The 13,226-nt window shown below is 43.6% G+C and overlaps 1 protein-coding gene across 10 annotated transcripts in view; it reads right to left on the bottom strand.

The window, feature by feature from the left end:
* ENPP2 (ectonucleotide pyrophosphatase/phosphodiesterase 2) overlaps positions 1-13,226 on the bottom strand; it is a 222,248-nt gene that overhangs the window by 151,526 nt on the left and 57,496 nt on the right. For 4 of the 10 annotated variants that reach the window (XM_069731813.1, XM_069731815.1, XM_069731818.1 and 1 more), the window contains exons 1-2: positions 3,733-3,887; positions 3,522-3,627 (exon numbers count right to left, since the gene is read on the bottom strand). In XM_069731813.1, the coding sequence (XP_069587914.1) occupies positions 3,522-3,627; positions 3,733-3,765 (139 nt within the window). In that variant the 5' untranslated portion in view covers positions 3,766-3,887. Of the gene's footprint in view, positions 1-3,521; positions 3,628-3,732; positions 4,030-13,226 lie in introns of those variants that run through there. The other 6 variants (XM_069731821.1, XM_069731824.1, XM_069731817.1 and 3 more) reach the window with 3 other exon arrangements.

The following is a 13,226-nucleotide window of genomic DNA, read 5'->3' as shown; positions in this document are numbered from 1 at the left end:
TGCTAAAATACCATTACAAAGCAGCAAACAGGCATTTGAGGCGGCTTGTCCCTCTGTAGTCCCGCAAACCTTAAGGTGTAGGATCCTACAGAGGCTTGCAAATATGCATAAACTTACTACTCGGACTCACAAGCAAAAACGATTGCAGTGGGCCCAGACATAAGTGAAGACTAGTTTTAAAGCAAATGTAAACTGCTAAATCGCAGGCAAGTCACATGCAAGTGTCAGTCACATGTGACTTGCATTAAGTCAAGTAAGACGAGTGAAATGTGATTTGCAACCAGCGACAGAAAAAAAAAAAAAAAATCAAACATATTTGCAGCAAATTATGTTTTACTCTACAACACTCTGATAAGCTGGCCGGGGACTATAGCTGCCAGTTACCCATCTCTAAAAAGACATCAGATACATAGTGCCCGGTTGGCCTTCCAAAATATGTTTTCACTGAAGCGTCACTGAGTTTTAGGCAGGGGTCACACTTGCGAGTGTGATGCGAGAATCTCTCGCATCAATACCCGGTACTGCCGCCGCCACTCGAGATCGGAGTGTGAGGCTGCATGTATTTCTCGCATCACACTCGCAAGTGTGACCCCGACCTTAGACTAAAACTTACACTAAGTTTCAGATTCTGTTGCTGATTTTGTTGTACCGACGCGGCAAATTCAGCATTGATTTAGCCATGGATTGCACAGAGTGTCAATTCTGGGGCGGATTTTGCATCGGATATTAACAGCATTTTCTTTTGCAGCTCCATATCAAATTGCACATTTGTACTCCAGGTATAGCATTTTCTCAAAGTCATCTCTATAGTACTGTAAAAACACCCCCTTAAACCTCCTGTCCAACTCTCCACCCCCCCAAAAAAAAATATTTTACAAAATGGACTACTTTTCCCCCCCCCCCCAAAAAAAAAAGGCCAAATATGCACCAAAAATTGCATCTTACACATGGAATAAAAATCTGGTGTGCAACCTCCAGAAAGTTGGACTGTGTAAGAGTACGGGCACACAAAGTCTTTCAGACAGATTTTGATTGAAAAACTTATCACAAAATGCTAAAAAAATTAAGTGAAAATTTAAGCAAAAAAAAAAGCTTCAAAATGCACACAGTTTTTTGAGGAGTTTTGAAGCAGAAACTGAGCAGACACTCTGCAAATCCTGCTGAAAAACGTGGGAGGTTCTGCTCCGTTTCTGCTCTGTAAACTCAGCAAAAAGCCTCTTTGTACATAACCAATGACCGTATATTTAAAAAAACTGCCACAAAAACCTTCAGACAGCCAAAACGACCGAATAAACAGCTTCCAGAACAGTCTTTTGCTCAAAAAAACTCAGCAGGTTCATCCCAGTTTAGGAGGCGTGGTGTGCACATTTCCCTCAGGGAGACTTACAGGTACTTTTACTAATTTAGGGTTTAGTCACACACAGTGCCTAGGGCCATTGTAAATGCAGGTCTGATGCGCATTCCCAGCATGCTACACCTACAGTCAGGACTTAATGGAAGACAGGACTTGTGACTTCCAGTCGCACTACTACAATATTAAAAATAAAAGTACCAAAATCCTGTGTAACCCTACATTTGCACATTGGGGGGGGGGGGGATTTTTTTTTTAGGAAACTGTAATTCAAAGCCTGTCTGTGTTGCCCGTAGCAACCAATCACAGTGCAGCTTTCATATTCCAAACGCAGAATATAGAATGGAAGCTGCGCTGTGATTGGTTTGACAGGACCCTGCGGTGTAGCCCAGTGCATGTTGGGAGTAGTAGTTTTACAACACCTGTGGGGCCACATATTGGGGATCCCTACAGTAGAATGTATAGTGGCTAGTGAAATCTTTTACTGGGCAATGTGTCTAGTGGCCAAAGTTGCCATATAACTCCAGTATTGCGGGTAAGCACCAGGCAAAGGCTGGCTAATGCTATACTTTAACCCCTGACATATAGGCTACAAAAAAAACTCTTCAGTGCAAATGGACAGCACACATCCATAAACTATGCTCGTATGAACAAGCCCTCAGGGTGTGAGGTCTGTATTGAGGGGGTTCAGAAGCAGAGACCACCCCATACCGAGCAGGTGTGAGGTGGTTATTCAGCCTGTAACAGCAAATCTCTGCGGTTTAACCATTTAAATGCAACCATCAATCCCAGTTAGCTGCATTTAAATGCTCCAGTTGCTGGAAGCAATTGTGGGGTGCTGACGGGTTGCCATGGCAGCCGGGGGGGGGGGGGTGTACAAAAGTTGCTGTCATCTTGTTGCATCAATTTCACTATATACGATGCAAAACTCGAGCATCGCAAACGATGAAACGATGGAAGGTTCAAGTCCCTTTTTAAAAAAGAAAATAATTTAAGAAATAAGGAACAATATTTTTTCACCCAAACTTTTTTTCTTGTACATTGTTATATGGTAAAGTGAATGGTTTCATTCAAACTTATAACTTGTCCTGCAAAAAAAAAAAAAAAAAGCAAGTCTCCAGGTCAATGGAAAAAGAAAAACCAAGTCCTGACTCTCGGAAGATGAGGGGCGAAATTAAAAAAAAAAAAAATAAAAAAAAATTTATGAACAAAAACTTACTACGGGAAGGAGTGCTGCCCACCGTCCAAAAATTCCAGGACAGTCTAAAAATAAGGCACTTTTTTGACCTGTCCATAAAAAAAAAAAAAAAAAAAAATGTAAAAGGAGTTGGTGATTTTTTTTTTCTTTTTGAAGCTGATGAAACTTATACAGATTATTTTGATTGAAATTATCATCATATCACAGTTTGCAGGGAATGCAGCTGATGCTCCATATCAGAATTATGGGCCGTGGACATGTTTCATTTATAATAGGTTTTTTCGACGTGTCCGTAAAAAGATATGGTCTGTGCGGGATTTTTTTTTTGGCAAGTTGTCCACAAAAAGTTAAAAAAAACAAAAACAAAACAAAAAACAAGTTGGCAACCCTGGCAGGAAGGGGGTTAAACATAGACACAGATCAAAAGCTGAATGGACCATGTAGAATGCTTTATTTTTTGAGAATATTACTGATGACTAATTGCTTCCTCCATGTCACAGGCAGTTCAAGGACAACTAGATCAGTCCTAAAGTGTCAGGACCCCTCCAAACAACACCTCATATCTCAGCTTCCTGGATCCCTGTGAAAGTAAAGATCAGGGGATGCATGATACAAGGGTTAGCTGCCGTCATATGTGAAGTGATGGAAGGTAAGTAAAGTTCCACTTTAAGTCAATGCACAGTATATGACGTGGTGTGAATGACTTCCTACGTAGAAGATATAGATACTACGGGGGGTTCTCTGATTAATGCCCATTTATTATAAAATGGTGTAAACTAATGGAAAACTATCACTTTTCATATATTTAAAGCTAATGCATCCATAGAATAAAAACTGTGACCTCTCCCGCGAGCCGTGACCAAGCCAAGTCCCCCCCCCCAAAAAAAAAATAAAAGAAAATTGCAAACATGACATAAACCGGTGAACCTGTCACATGCATGGTATCGCAGAGAATAAAATCGCTGACGTTACCTGAGGCGACACCTTCGTCCCATTCAGATTCTGATCTTTTTAAGCGATTTGCCGTAAATCCAAAACAAATCTGCACTCCGAAGATAAACGTGACAAAGGATATGACCTGCGGATACAAAGAGATGACAAGTGTAATCGAGCACAGCTGCGGCAATGCAAGAGTTAAATCCCAAATTCAGCTCCTAGATGGATGCGCCAAAGTCTTCCCTACCTGATGGACATGTAAGACGCTGCTCAGAAGCATAGTGCAGGAGGTAATGCTTCCCCTTAGGTTCAGTGTGTCTGTCTGCAGGGATTGCTGTGTGAGTTGAGTCTATTAGTTACAACTAATCCCACCTGGTTGAGTGGATGGGCTCATTTCATTTGCCCAGGGTCTGGTTTCATCATGTTTAGCTCACAAATCACAGGACTGGATGTAGGAGGCTGCCTGTAGCACCACATCCCCCCCCTGTCTTCTCCAAACACACACTTCTCTCACACTTAGTCAATAGCAGTTTACTTTTAATGCGCTCCAGCACAGACTGTCAATGTACTTTATAACGACGAGAGAAAAAAAAAATATATTTTCCCTGGAAACTCACAAACATCTGCTTAATGTAAAAAGAAAAATCTAAAAATACGTCTGCCAGAAAGAAAAGCAGGCAGCGTCTAGTGGATATGTGCTGCAAAAGAAATGCCAAGGTATGATCGCTCTGTGCTGTTCAAAAAAAAAAACCTGAGAACATTATTTGTTGTGTTACCATGCAGTATGCACTAATAAATGATAATCGGGCTATGCAATGACAAGCTAGAGTGGGAAGGGGGGGGGGGGCATATGCCGAAAGAGCTAAGTATCATGTGTAGAATAGCACCAACAATCTGCTCTTCCTTGACCAGGATGGCACCAATAAGCTGCTCTACCTTGATCATGATGGCACCAACAAGCTGCTCTACCTTGATCAGGATGGCACCATCTAGCTTCTCTGACTTGACTAGGATGGCATCAATAAGCTTATCTGCCTTGATCAGGATGGCACCAACCGGCTTCTCTGCCTTGACCGGGATGGCACCAACAAGCTGCTCTGACTTGACCGGGATGGCACCAACTAGCTGCTCTGCCTTGACCAGCATGGCACCAACAAGCTGCTCTGCCTTGCCCGGGATGGCACAAGCAAGCTGCTCTACATTGACCAGGGTGCCACCAACAGGCTGCTCTACCTTGACCCGGATGGCACCAACAAGCTGCTCTGCCTTGACCAGGATGGCACCAACAAGCTGCTCTGCCTTGATCAGGATGACACCAAGAAGTTGCTCTGGCTTGACCAGAATGGCACCAAGAGCTTCTCTACCTTGACCAGAATGGCACCAATGAGCTCTTCTGCCTTGACCAGGAGAGCACCAACAAACTTATATGCCTCAACTTGGGAAATTAGATACAGCAGCAAAAAGAATATTTGCAAGGAATGAAGAAAAGTCTAGCTAAGACCACTAATGTAACTTGACATCTTGGGCCCTAATGCAAAATCCCAAACATGGAACCCAACTATCACTTGTCTTTAAAAATATTAATCTTCTTGGAAAGTACTATATCTAATCCAATATGCTAATGTAATTAAACTCCCTCTTGTCCTGTTAGGGCTTGATTTAGAAAACGCGTTTATAGCCTGTTATTGGATTTCCAGATGCATATTCTCAAACGGGCAGGGATTCAGGGCCCGTTCTTCTCAGTTACCTTATCTTTATATTGTAATATAAACTAAAATGATAGTTACTCTTTAAAGTATATGGAGATGATCTTTTATTAACACTAAAGAACCCACTATCATCCTTACATCTCATCTGAACATTTGATTGCTTTGCTGCAGTTTCTGCTCCCAAGATTATTTATATAAAATCTGAGATGCTTTTTTTTGTCCAGAATAGCTAATCAAATACACAGAATCTCGGAAATTTGAATTTCTATTACAAATCTCTTAATCATTATCAACCCTATTTAGTAAAAATTCTTAACACCTTCCTTATCTTTCTATAAATGTGGAACTATGCTCCCCTTCTCAATAAATAGCAAAAAGATCTTGAAATATGTAATACTAATGCTTTTTATCAGAGTTGGGCAGATCAATTTGTGGGACTCCGGCTGTTGGCCAGGTCAGTAGTCTCTGGCTGGAAATCTCTTACATATCCGGGATCCCAGGTGCTGCTTTTGTTAGCCGGGCGGTGCAAAGTCATCATTGTGGCATGATGCACAGACGATGACAAACCAGCCTGGCTAATCAAAAGTTGTACCGTAGATTCCGGAAGGCAATATAGAAAAAGATTTCTCCAAGATTTCTAGACCATGATTAAGACCTCACAGTCAAAACATGTTGGTTGTTAGTTCTTCCTGATTTCTCAGTGTGGTATTGTTATACCCTTTTAATGCATAATAAATAAATGTGAAGTTTTAATTTTACCTCGCTGGAGAAATTTTTTTCTATATTGCCTTCGTATGCGCCGAGGATCGGGGTGGCTCTGTGGGAGGATTCTGCTTTCCTGAAGAGACTCCAACAGTGAGCTGACTCTCCCATATTCCCCTTTCCCTTTATACATGTAGATCTCTGAAAGTAAGGGATTCGCAGAGCTCCGGCCCAGCAGTCATAGACCACCAACCTGTCTGATGGACCAGAGTCCGCAAATTGATCTCCCAAACTCTATTCTCTATATTAGATGAATAAATTCCATCAAAATATTACTATTCCCTAGAATGTTATACTTACGGTAATTCCTAGTCTTCCAATAATATCACCTTCCATAAAAAACAGATCTTGATCTTTATTTGGAATTCTAAAAGTCCACGACGGAGAGTGCTATCCCTACCTAACCTACAATAATATTATAGAGCTTCTTAAATCGCCAAAATAACAGCAACAGCTGCTGTAAGACCACCCTTATGGGTAGACCTCTATAATCAACAAAGTCCCTCTTACTATTGGGATTCTTATTACTCTCTTATTCTTGGGCGAAGTGTTCAATATAAATATGACCTTATCTCTTCTCCCTCCCCACATCCTTCAATAATATCTATTTTGGGTTTCGTGCCAGAATAAGATGAGTTTGCATTTCATTAGTTGGTAAAAAATATTTCTCTATATTAAATATATTTTGCCATCTTTGTCAACTCATGACCATTGAACAAGTGAAAGAAAAATTTCTCCTGGGTTCTCTATGAGAATTCCGCGGACTTCAGTAGAACAATGCAATCTGCAGTCCAAAATTGGACAAGCGCTATCGACATTTCTCCCGACCATCAGTTGCCCCTTAAACATTAGACCGTCAGAGGAACCCGTCGACATTGGCGGGTTTAACCAACATTAGTCTAATGTTTATGAGGTACTTAACATTTGGTTTTTGCCCTGCTTTACAATAATTGTATTGTAGTAAGTCTTCTAGGTGATAGTAAGCTTGCATTACCGTAATTGCTTTTGACAATGTTTTTTCTGTAACCCTTGAGACAAATATACATAGCTACAATTGTAAATGTGTTCACCATATGCTCCTCTAAATAGACCATTTTCTAACTTCTAATGCAACATCTGTAATAAATATACAAACTCCAAATGCAACCTCAGATCCTCACAAGATCTCCTTGTCTACTCCCCTCTTATCTCCTCTTCCCACAATCACATACAAGATTTCTCTCGCGCATCCCCCCTACTCTGGAACTCTTTACCACAAGATATCAGACTCTCACCTACCATTGAAACATTCAAAAAGAACCTGAAGACCTACCTCTTCCGACAAGCCTACAACCTCCAGTAACCACCGATTGACCAATCCACTGCATGACCAGCTCTACCCTCACCTACTGCATCCTCACCCATCCCTTGTAGATTGTGAGCCCTCGTGGGCAGGGTCTTCTCTCCCCCTGTACCAGTCATGACTTGTATTGTTTAAGATTACTTTACTCTTTTTTTTATGTATACCCCTTTTTCAGATGTAAAGCGCCATGGAACAAATGGCGCTATAATAATAAATAATAATAACTAGGATTCCTTAGACTATCTAGTTCATTTTACAAAATCAATGGGCATGTACAAAGCATATGTTATGATTATTTTTTTTATTTTTTTGATAAGTTTACAAGTAGAATTAGTAATGCAAAAGTGTGCCTGTTATATAAATACAATGCAAATTACTGACAAAAAATATCCAATTTTCTTTCTTTTATTAATAACCCTCTTTAGATGTCGTCTATATACCCATCGGTAAGGCTGCTGCTCTAGATCAATGCTTTTAGGCATTTCAGATGAAGAGCAGAGTTTTATATGTACCCAGGATACTCAATTGATGATTCAAAGTATCATTTCCAAGAAAGGAGGGAACCCCAGTATCCAACTCCCGTCATATCATATTCGTAGGGTTCCAGAAGGCCGAATTATGAGTTCTGTAAGTTTGCCATGTGCCTAAGGGTACCGTCACACACTGCCGTTTCGATCGCTACGACTGTACGATTCGTGACGTTCCAGCGATATCGTTACGATATCGCTGTGTCTGACACGCAGCAGCGATCAGGGATCCTGCTGAGAATCGTACGTCGTAGCAGATCGTTTAGAACTTTCTTTCATCGCTGGATCTCCCGCTGTCATCGCTAGATCGGTGTGTGTGACACCGATCTAGCGATGCAATCTAGCGATGCGTTCGCTTGTAACCAGGGTAAACATCGGGTTACTATGCACAGGGCCGCGCTTAGTAACCCGATGTTTACCCTGGTTACAAGCGTAAAACTAAAAAAAAAAAAAACAGCACATACTTACATTCTGGTGTCCGTCAGGTCCCTTGCCGTCTGCTTCCCGCACTCAGTGACTGCCGGCCGTAAAGTGAAAGCAGAGCACAGCGGTGACGTCACCGCTGTGCTTTCACTTTCACTTTACGGCCGGCAGTCACTGAGTGCGGGAAGCAGACGGCAAGGGACCTGACGGACACCAGAATGTAAGTATGTGCTGTTTGTTTGTTTTTTTACGCTGGTAACCAGGGTAAACATCGGGTTACTAAGCGCGGTCCTGCGCTTAGTAACCCGATGTTTACCCTGGTTACCCGGGGACCTCGGCATCGTTGGTCGCTGGAGAGCTGTCTGTGTGACAGCTCCCCAGCGACCACACTACGATTTACCTACGATCACGGCCAGGTCATATCGCTGGTCGTGATCGTAGGTAAATCGTATAGTGTGACGGTACCCTAACTGCAAAGCTTGTTTTTTTTCTTTACCCAGTGTAAACACTCAGTTCACTGCCTATCTACGTATCTAAATGGACAGGTCAAGGCACAATGGCTTGTTGGGCCTCCCTTGGCACCGATCACCCAAGCATATGCCCTACCAGCTACACCCCTGCCTAATTTGAGATATGAAAAAACAAAGATGTCATAATTGAAGTCCAAAACTGATGCAATTTGTGAGAAAGATCCCATGTTATGCACATGATATACATAATGTCTGATAAATGGGGGTCGGCCATTTCCATTCTTCTATATAAGTAAACTAGATGGTAGCCCGATTCTAATGCATCGGGTATTCTAGAATATGCATGTAGTTTACTTATGAAGATTTTAGAATAATACATTGAATACACAGGATTCGGCCAACCGCGACCAATTAGCGAAGCGTGGTTCAAATCCCGCGCCAATTCGTGGCCGGACTGCGCCTGTCGCTGATTGTTCATGGCCGGCCACATAGTATATAACAGCTCACGTAGTAAATAGCACAGCCACGTAGTATATTGCACAGCCACGTAGTATATAGCATAGCCCACGTAGTATATTGCCCAGCCCACGTAGTATATAACAGCCCATGTAGTGTATAACACAGCCACGTAGTATATAGCACAGCCACGTAGTATATTGCACAGCCCATGTAGTATATTGCACAGCCCACGTAGTATATTGCACAGCCCACGTAGTATACTGCACAGACCATGTAGTATATTGCACAGCCCATGTAGTATATTGCAGAGCCCACGTAGTATATAGCAATGTGGGCATCATATCCCTGTTAAAAAAAGAATTAAAATACAAAATAGTGATACACTCACCTTCCGTCAGCCCCCGGATCCAGAACAGGCCTTTCCCGCTCCTCAGGATGCCCCGGTGACCGCTCCATGCATTGCGGTCTCACGAGATGATGACGTAGCGGTCTCGCGAGACCGCTACATCATCATCTCGTGAGATCTCAATGCATAGAGCGGTGTTATGACCTGGTGGTTAGGAGCACCCGACCTGACAGTTAAACTCATACAGGACGAGCTCTGGGATGTGGGAGCTCTGCTGACCGCAAGCCCTAATCCTATCGCACACACTAAAAATAGCCATGGAGCGCTCCTGACGCTCCCTAGGCGCCTCGTCACAGCCTCAGAGCTAGCTAGCCCTAGAGATAGAAAATAAAGCCTACCTTGCCTCAGAGAAATTCCCCAAAGGAATAGGCAGCCCCCCACATATAATGACTGTGAGTAAAGATGAAAGTCACAAACGCAGAAATGAAATAGGTTTCAGCAAAGGGAGGCCAGACTTACTAAATAGACAGAGGATAGGAAAGGAATCTTTGCGGTCAGCACAAAAACCTACAAAAGACCACACAGAGTGTGCAAAAGGGTCCTCCGCACCGACTCACGGTGTGGGGTGCCACTCTGCATCCCAGAGCTTCCAGCTAGCAAGACAAAATCAGGATAACCAGCTGGACAAAGAAACAATGAGCAAAAATAACAATAAGGAACTTAGCTTCTGCAGGAGAAGACAGGTCACCAGGCAGATCCAGGAGCGAACTGAACCAATGCTAAAACATTGACAGCTGGCATGGAGTAATGATCTGAGTGGAGTTAAATAGAGAAGCCAACCAAAGGATAAACCATGTCACCTGTGTAAGGAACCTCAGAAGCAGCAGCTTCACTCATAGCCACCAGAGGGAGCCCATAGACAGAACTCGCCGAAGTACCATTCACGACCACAGGAGGGAGTTCGACAACAGAATTCACAACAGTACCCCCCCCCCTTGAGGAGGGGTCACCGAACCCTCACCAGAGCCCCCAGGCCGATCAGGATGAGCCAAATGAAAGGCACGAACAAGATCGGCAGCATGAACATCAGAGGCAAAAACCCAGGAATTATCTTCTTGACCATAACCCTTCCACTTGACCAGGTACTGGAGTTTCCGTCTCGAAACACGAGAATCCAATATCTTCTCCACCACATACTCCAACTCCCCCTCGACCAACACCGGGGCAGGAGGATCAACGGAGGGAACCATAGGCGCCATGTATCTCCGCAACGACCACCTATGGAACACATTATGGATGGCAAAAGAAGCTGGAAGGTCCAAACGAAATGACACAGGATTAAGAACCTCAGAAATCTTATATGGTCCAATGAAACGAGGCTTAAACTTAGGAGAGGAAACCTTCATAGGAACGTGACGAGATGACAACCAAACCAAATCCCCAACACAAAGTCGGGGACCAACACAATGCCGGCGGTTAGCGAAACGTTGAGCCTTCTCCTGGGACAATGTCAAATTGTCCACCACATGAGTCCAAATCTGCTGCAACCTGTCCACCACCGCATCCACACCAGGACAGTCCGAAGGCTCAACCTGCCCTGAAGAGAAACGAGGATAGAAACCAGAATTGCAGAAAAAAGGAGAAACTAAAGTAGCCGAGCTGGCCCGATTATTAAAGGCGAACTCAGCCAAAGGCAAGAAGGACACCCAATCATCCTGATCAGCAGAAACAAAGCATCTCAGATATGTCTCCAAAGTCTGATTAGTTCGTTCGGTTTGGCCATTAGTCTGAGGATGGAAAGCCGAAGAAAAAGACGAATCAATGCCCATCTTAGCGTAAAAGGACCGCCAAAACCTCAAAACAAACTGGGAACCTCTGTCCGAGACGATGTTCTCCGGAATGCCATGCAAACGAACCACATGCTGGAAAAACAATGGCACCAAATCAGAGGCGGAAGGCAGTTTAGATAAGGGTACCAAATGGACCATCTTAGAGAAGCAATCACATACCACCCAAATGACCGACATCTTTTGAGAAACAGGGAGATCAGAAATAAAATCCATGGAAATATGCGTCCAGGGCCTCTTCGGAATTGGCAAGGGCAAAAGCAACCCACTGGCACGAGAACAGCAGGGCTTAGCCCGAGCACAAATCCCACAGGACTGCACAAAAGAACGCACATCCCGTGACAAAGAAGGCCACCAAAAAGATCTAGCCACCAAATCTCTGGTACCAAAGATTCCAGGATGACCAGCCAATACTGAACAATGAATCTCCGAGATAACTCTACCAGTCCATCTATCAGGGACAAACAGTTTCTCCGTAGGACAACGGTCAGGTCTATCAGCCTGAAACTTTTGCAGCACACGCCGCAAATCAGGGAAAATGGCAGACAAAATGACCCCTTTTAAGAATACCCGCCGGCTCCGGAACACCCGGAGAGTCAGGCACAAAACTCCTTGACAGGGCATCAGCCTTCACATTCTTAGATCCCGGAAGGTATGAAACCACAAAATCAAAACGGGAGAAAAAGAGCGACCATCGAGCCTGTCTAGGATTCAACCGTTTGGCAGACTCGAGATAAGTCAAATTCTTGTGATCCGTCAAGACCACCACGCGATGTTTAGCTCCTTCAAGCCAATGTCGCCACTCCTCGAATGCCCACTTCATGGCCAACAACTCCCGATTGCCCACATCATAATTGCGCTCAGCAGGCGAGAATTTTCTAGAAAAGAAGGCACAGGGTTTCATCACCGAGCCATCAGAACTTCTTTGCGACAAAACAGCCCCTGCTCCAATTTCAGAAGCATCAACCTCCACCTGAAAAGGGAGCGAAACATCTGGCTGGCACAACACAGGGGCAGAAGCAAAACGACGCTTCAACTCCTGAAAAGCCGCTATAGCCGCAGAGGACCAATTGACCACATCAGCACCTTTCTTGGTCAAATCAGTCAACGGTTTAGCAATACTGGAAAAGTTAGCGATGAAGCGACGATAAAAATTAGCAAAGCCCAGGAACTTCTGCAAGCTCTTCACAGATGTCGGCTGAGTCCAATCGTAAATGGACTGAACTTTAACAGGGTCCATCTCGATAGTAGAAGGGGAAAAAATGAAACCCAAAAATGAAACCTTCTGAACTCCAAAGAGACACTTTGACCCCTTCACAAACAAGGAATTCGCACGAAGGACCTGGAACACCATTCTGACCTGCTTCACATGAGACTCCCAATCATCCGAAAATACCAAAATGTCATCCAAATATACAATCATAAATCTATCCAGGTACTCTCGGAAGATGTCATGCATAAAGGACTGAAACACAGATGGAGCATTAGAAAGCCCGAATGGCATAACCAGGTACTCAAAATGGCCCTCGGGCGTATTAAATGCTGTTTTCCATTCATCACCCTGTTTAATTCGCACAAGATTATACGCCCCTCGAAGATCTATCTTGGTGAACCAACTAGCCCCCTTAATCCGAGCAAATAAATCAGACAGCAGCGGCAAAGGATACTGAAATTTGACTGTGATCTTATTAAGAAGTCGGTAATCAATACAAGGTCTCAAAGAACCATCCTTCTTGGCCACAAAAAAGAACCCTGCTCCCAATGGTGACGACGACGGACGAATATGACCCTTCTCCAAGGATTCCTTTATATAACTCCGCATAGCGGCGTGCTCTGGCACAGATAAATTAAACAGA

This window comes from Ranitomeya imitator, chromosome 6, assembly GCF_032444005.1.
Source record: "Ranitomeya imitator isolate aRanImi1 chromosome 6, aRanImi1.pri, whole genome shotgun sequence".
In the NCBI taxonomy this organism is placed as follows: domain Eukaryota; kingdom Metazoa; phylum Chordata; class Amphibia; order Anura; family Dendrobatidae; genus Ranitomeya; species Ranitomeya imitator.
Note: the sequence above shows the minus strand (reverse complement) of the source record. Positions and strands in the feature narration are given on the sequence as shown.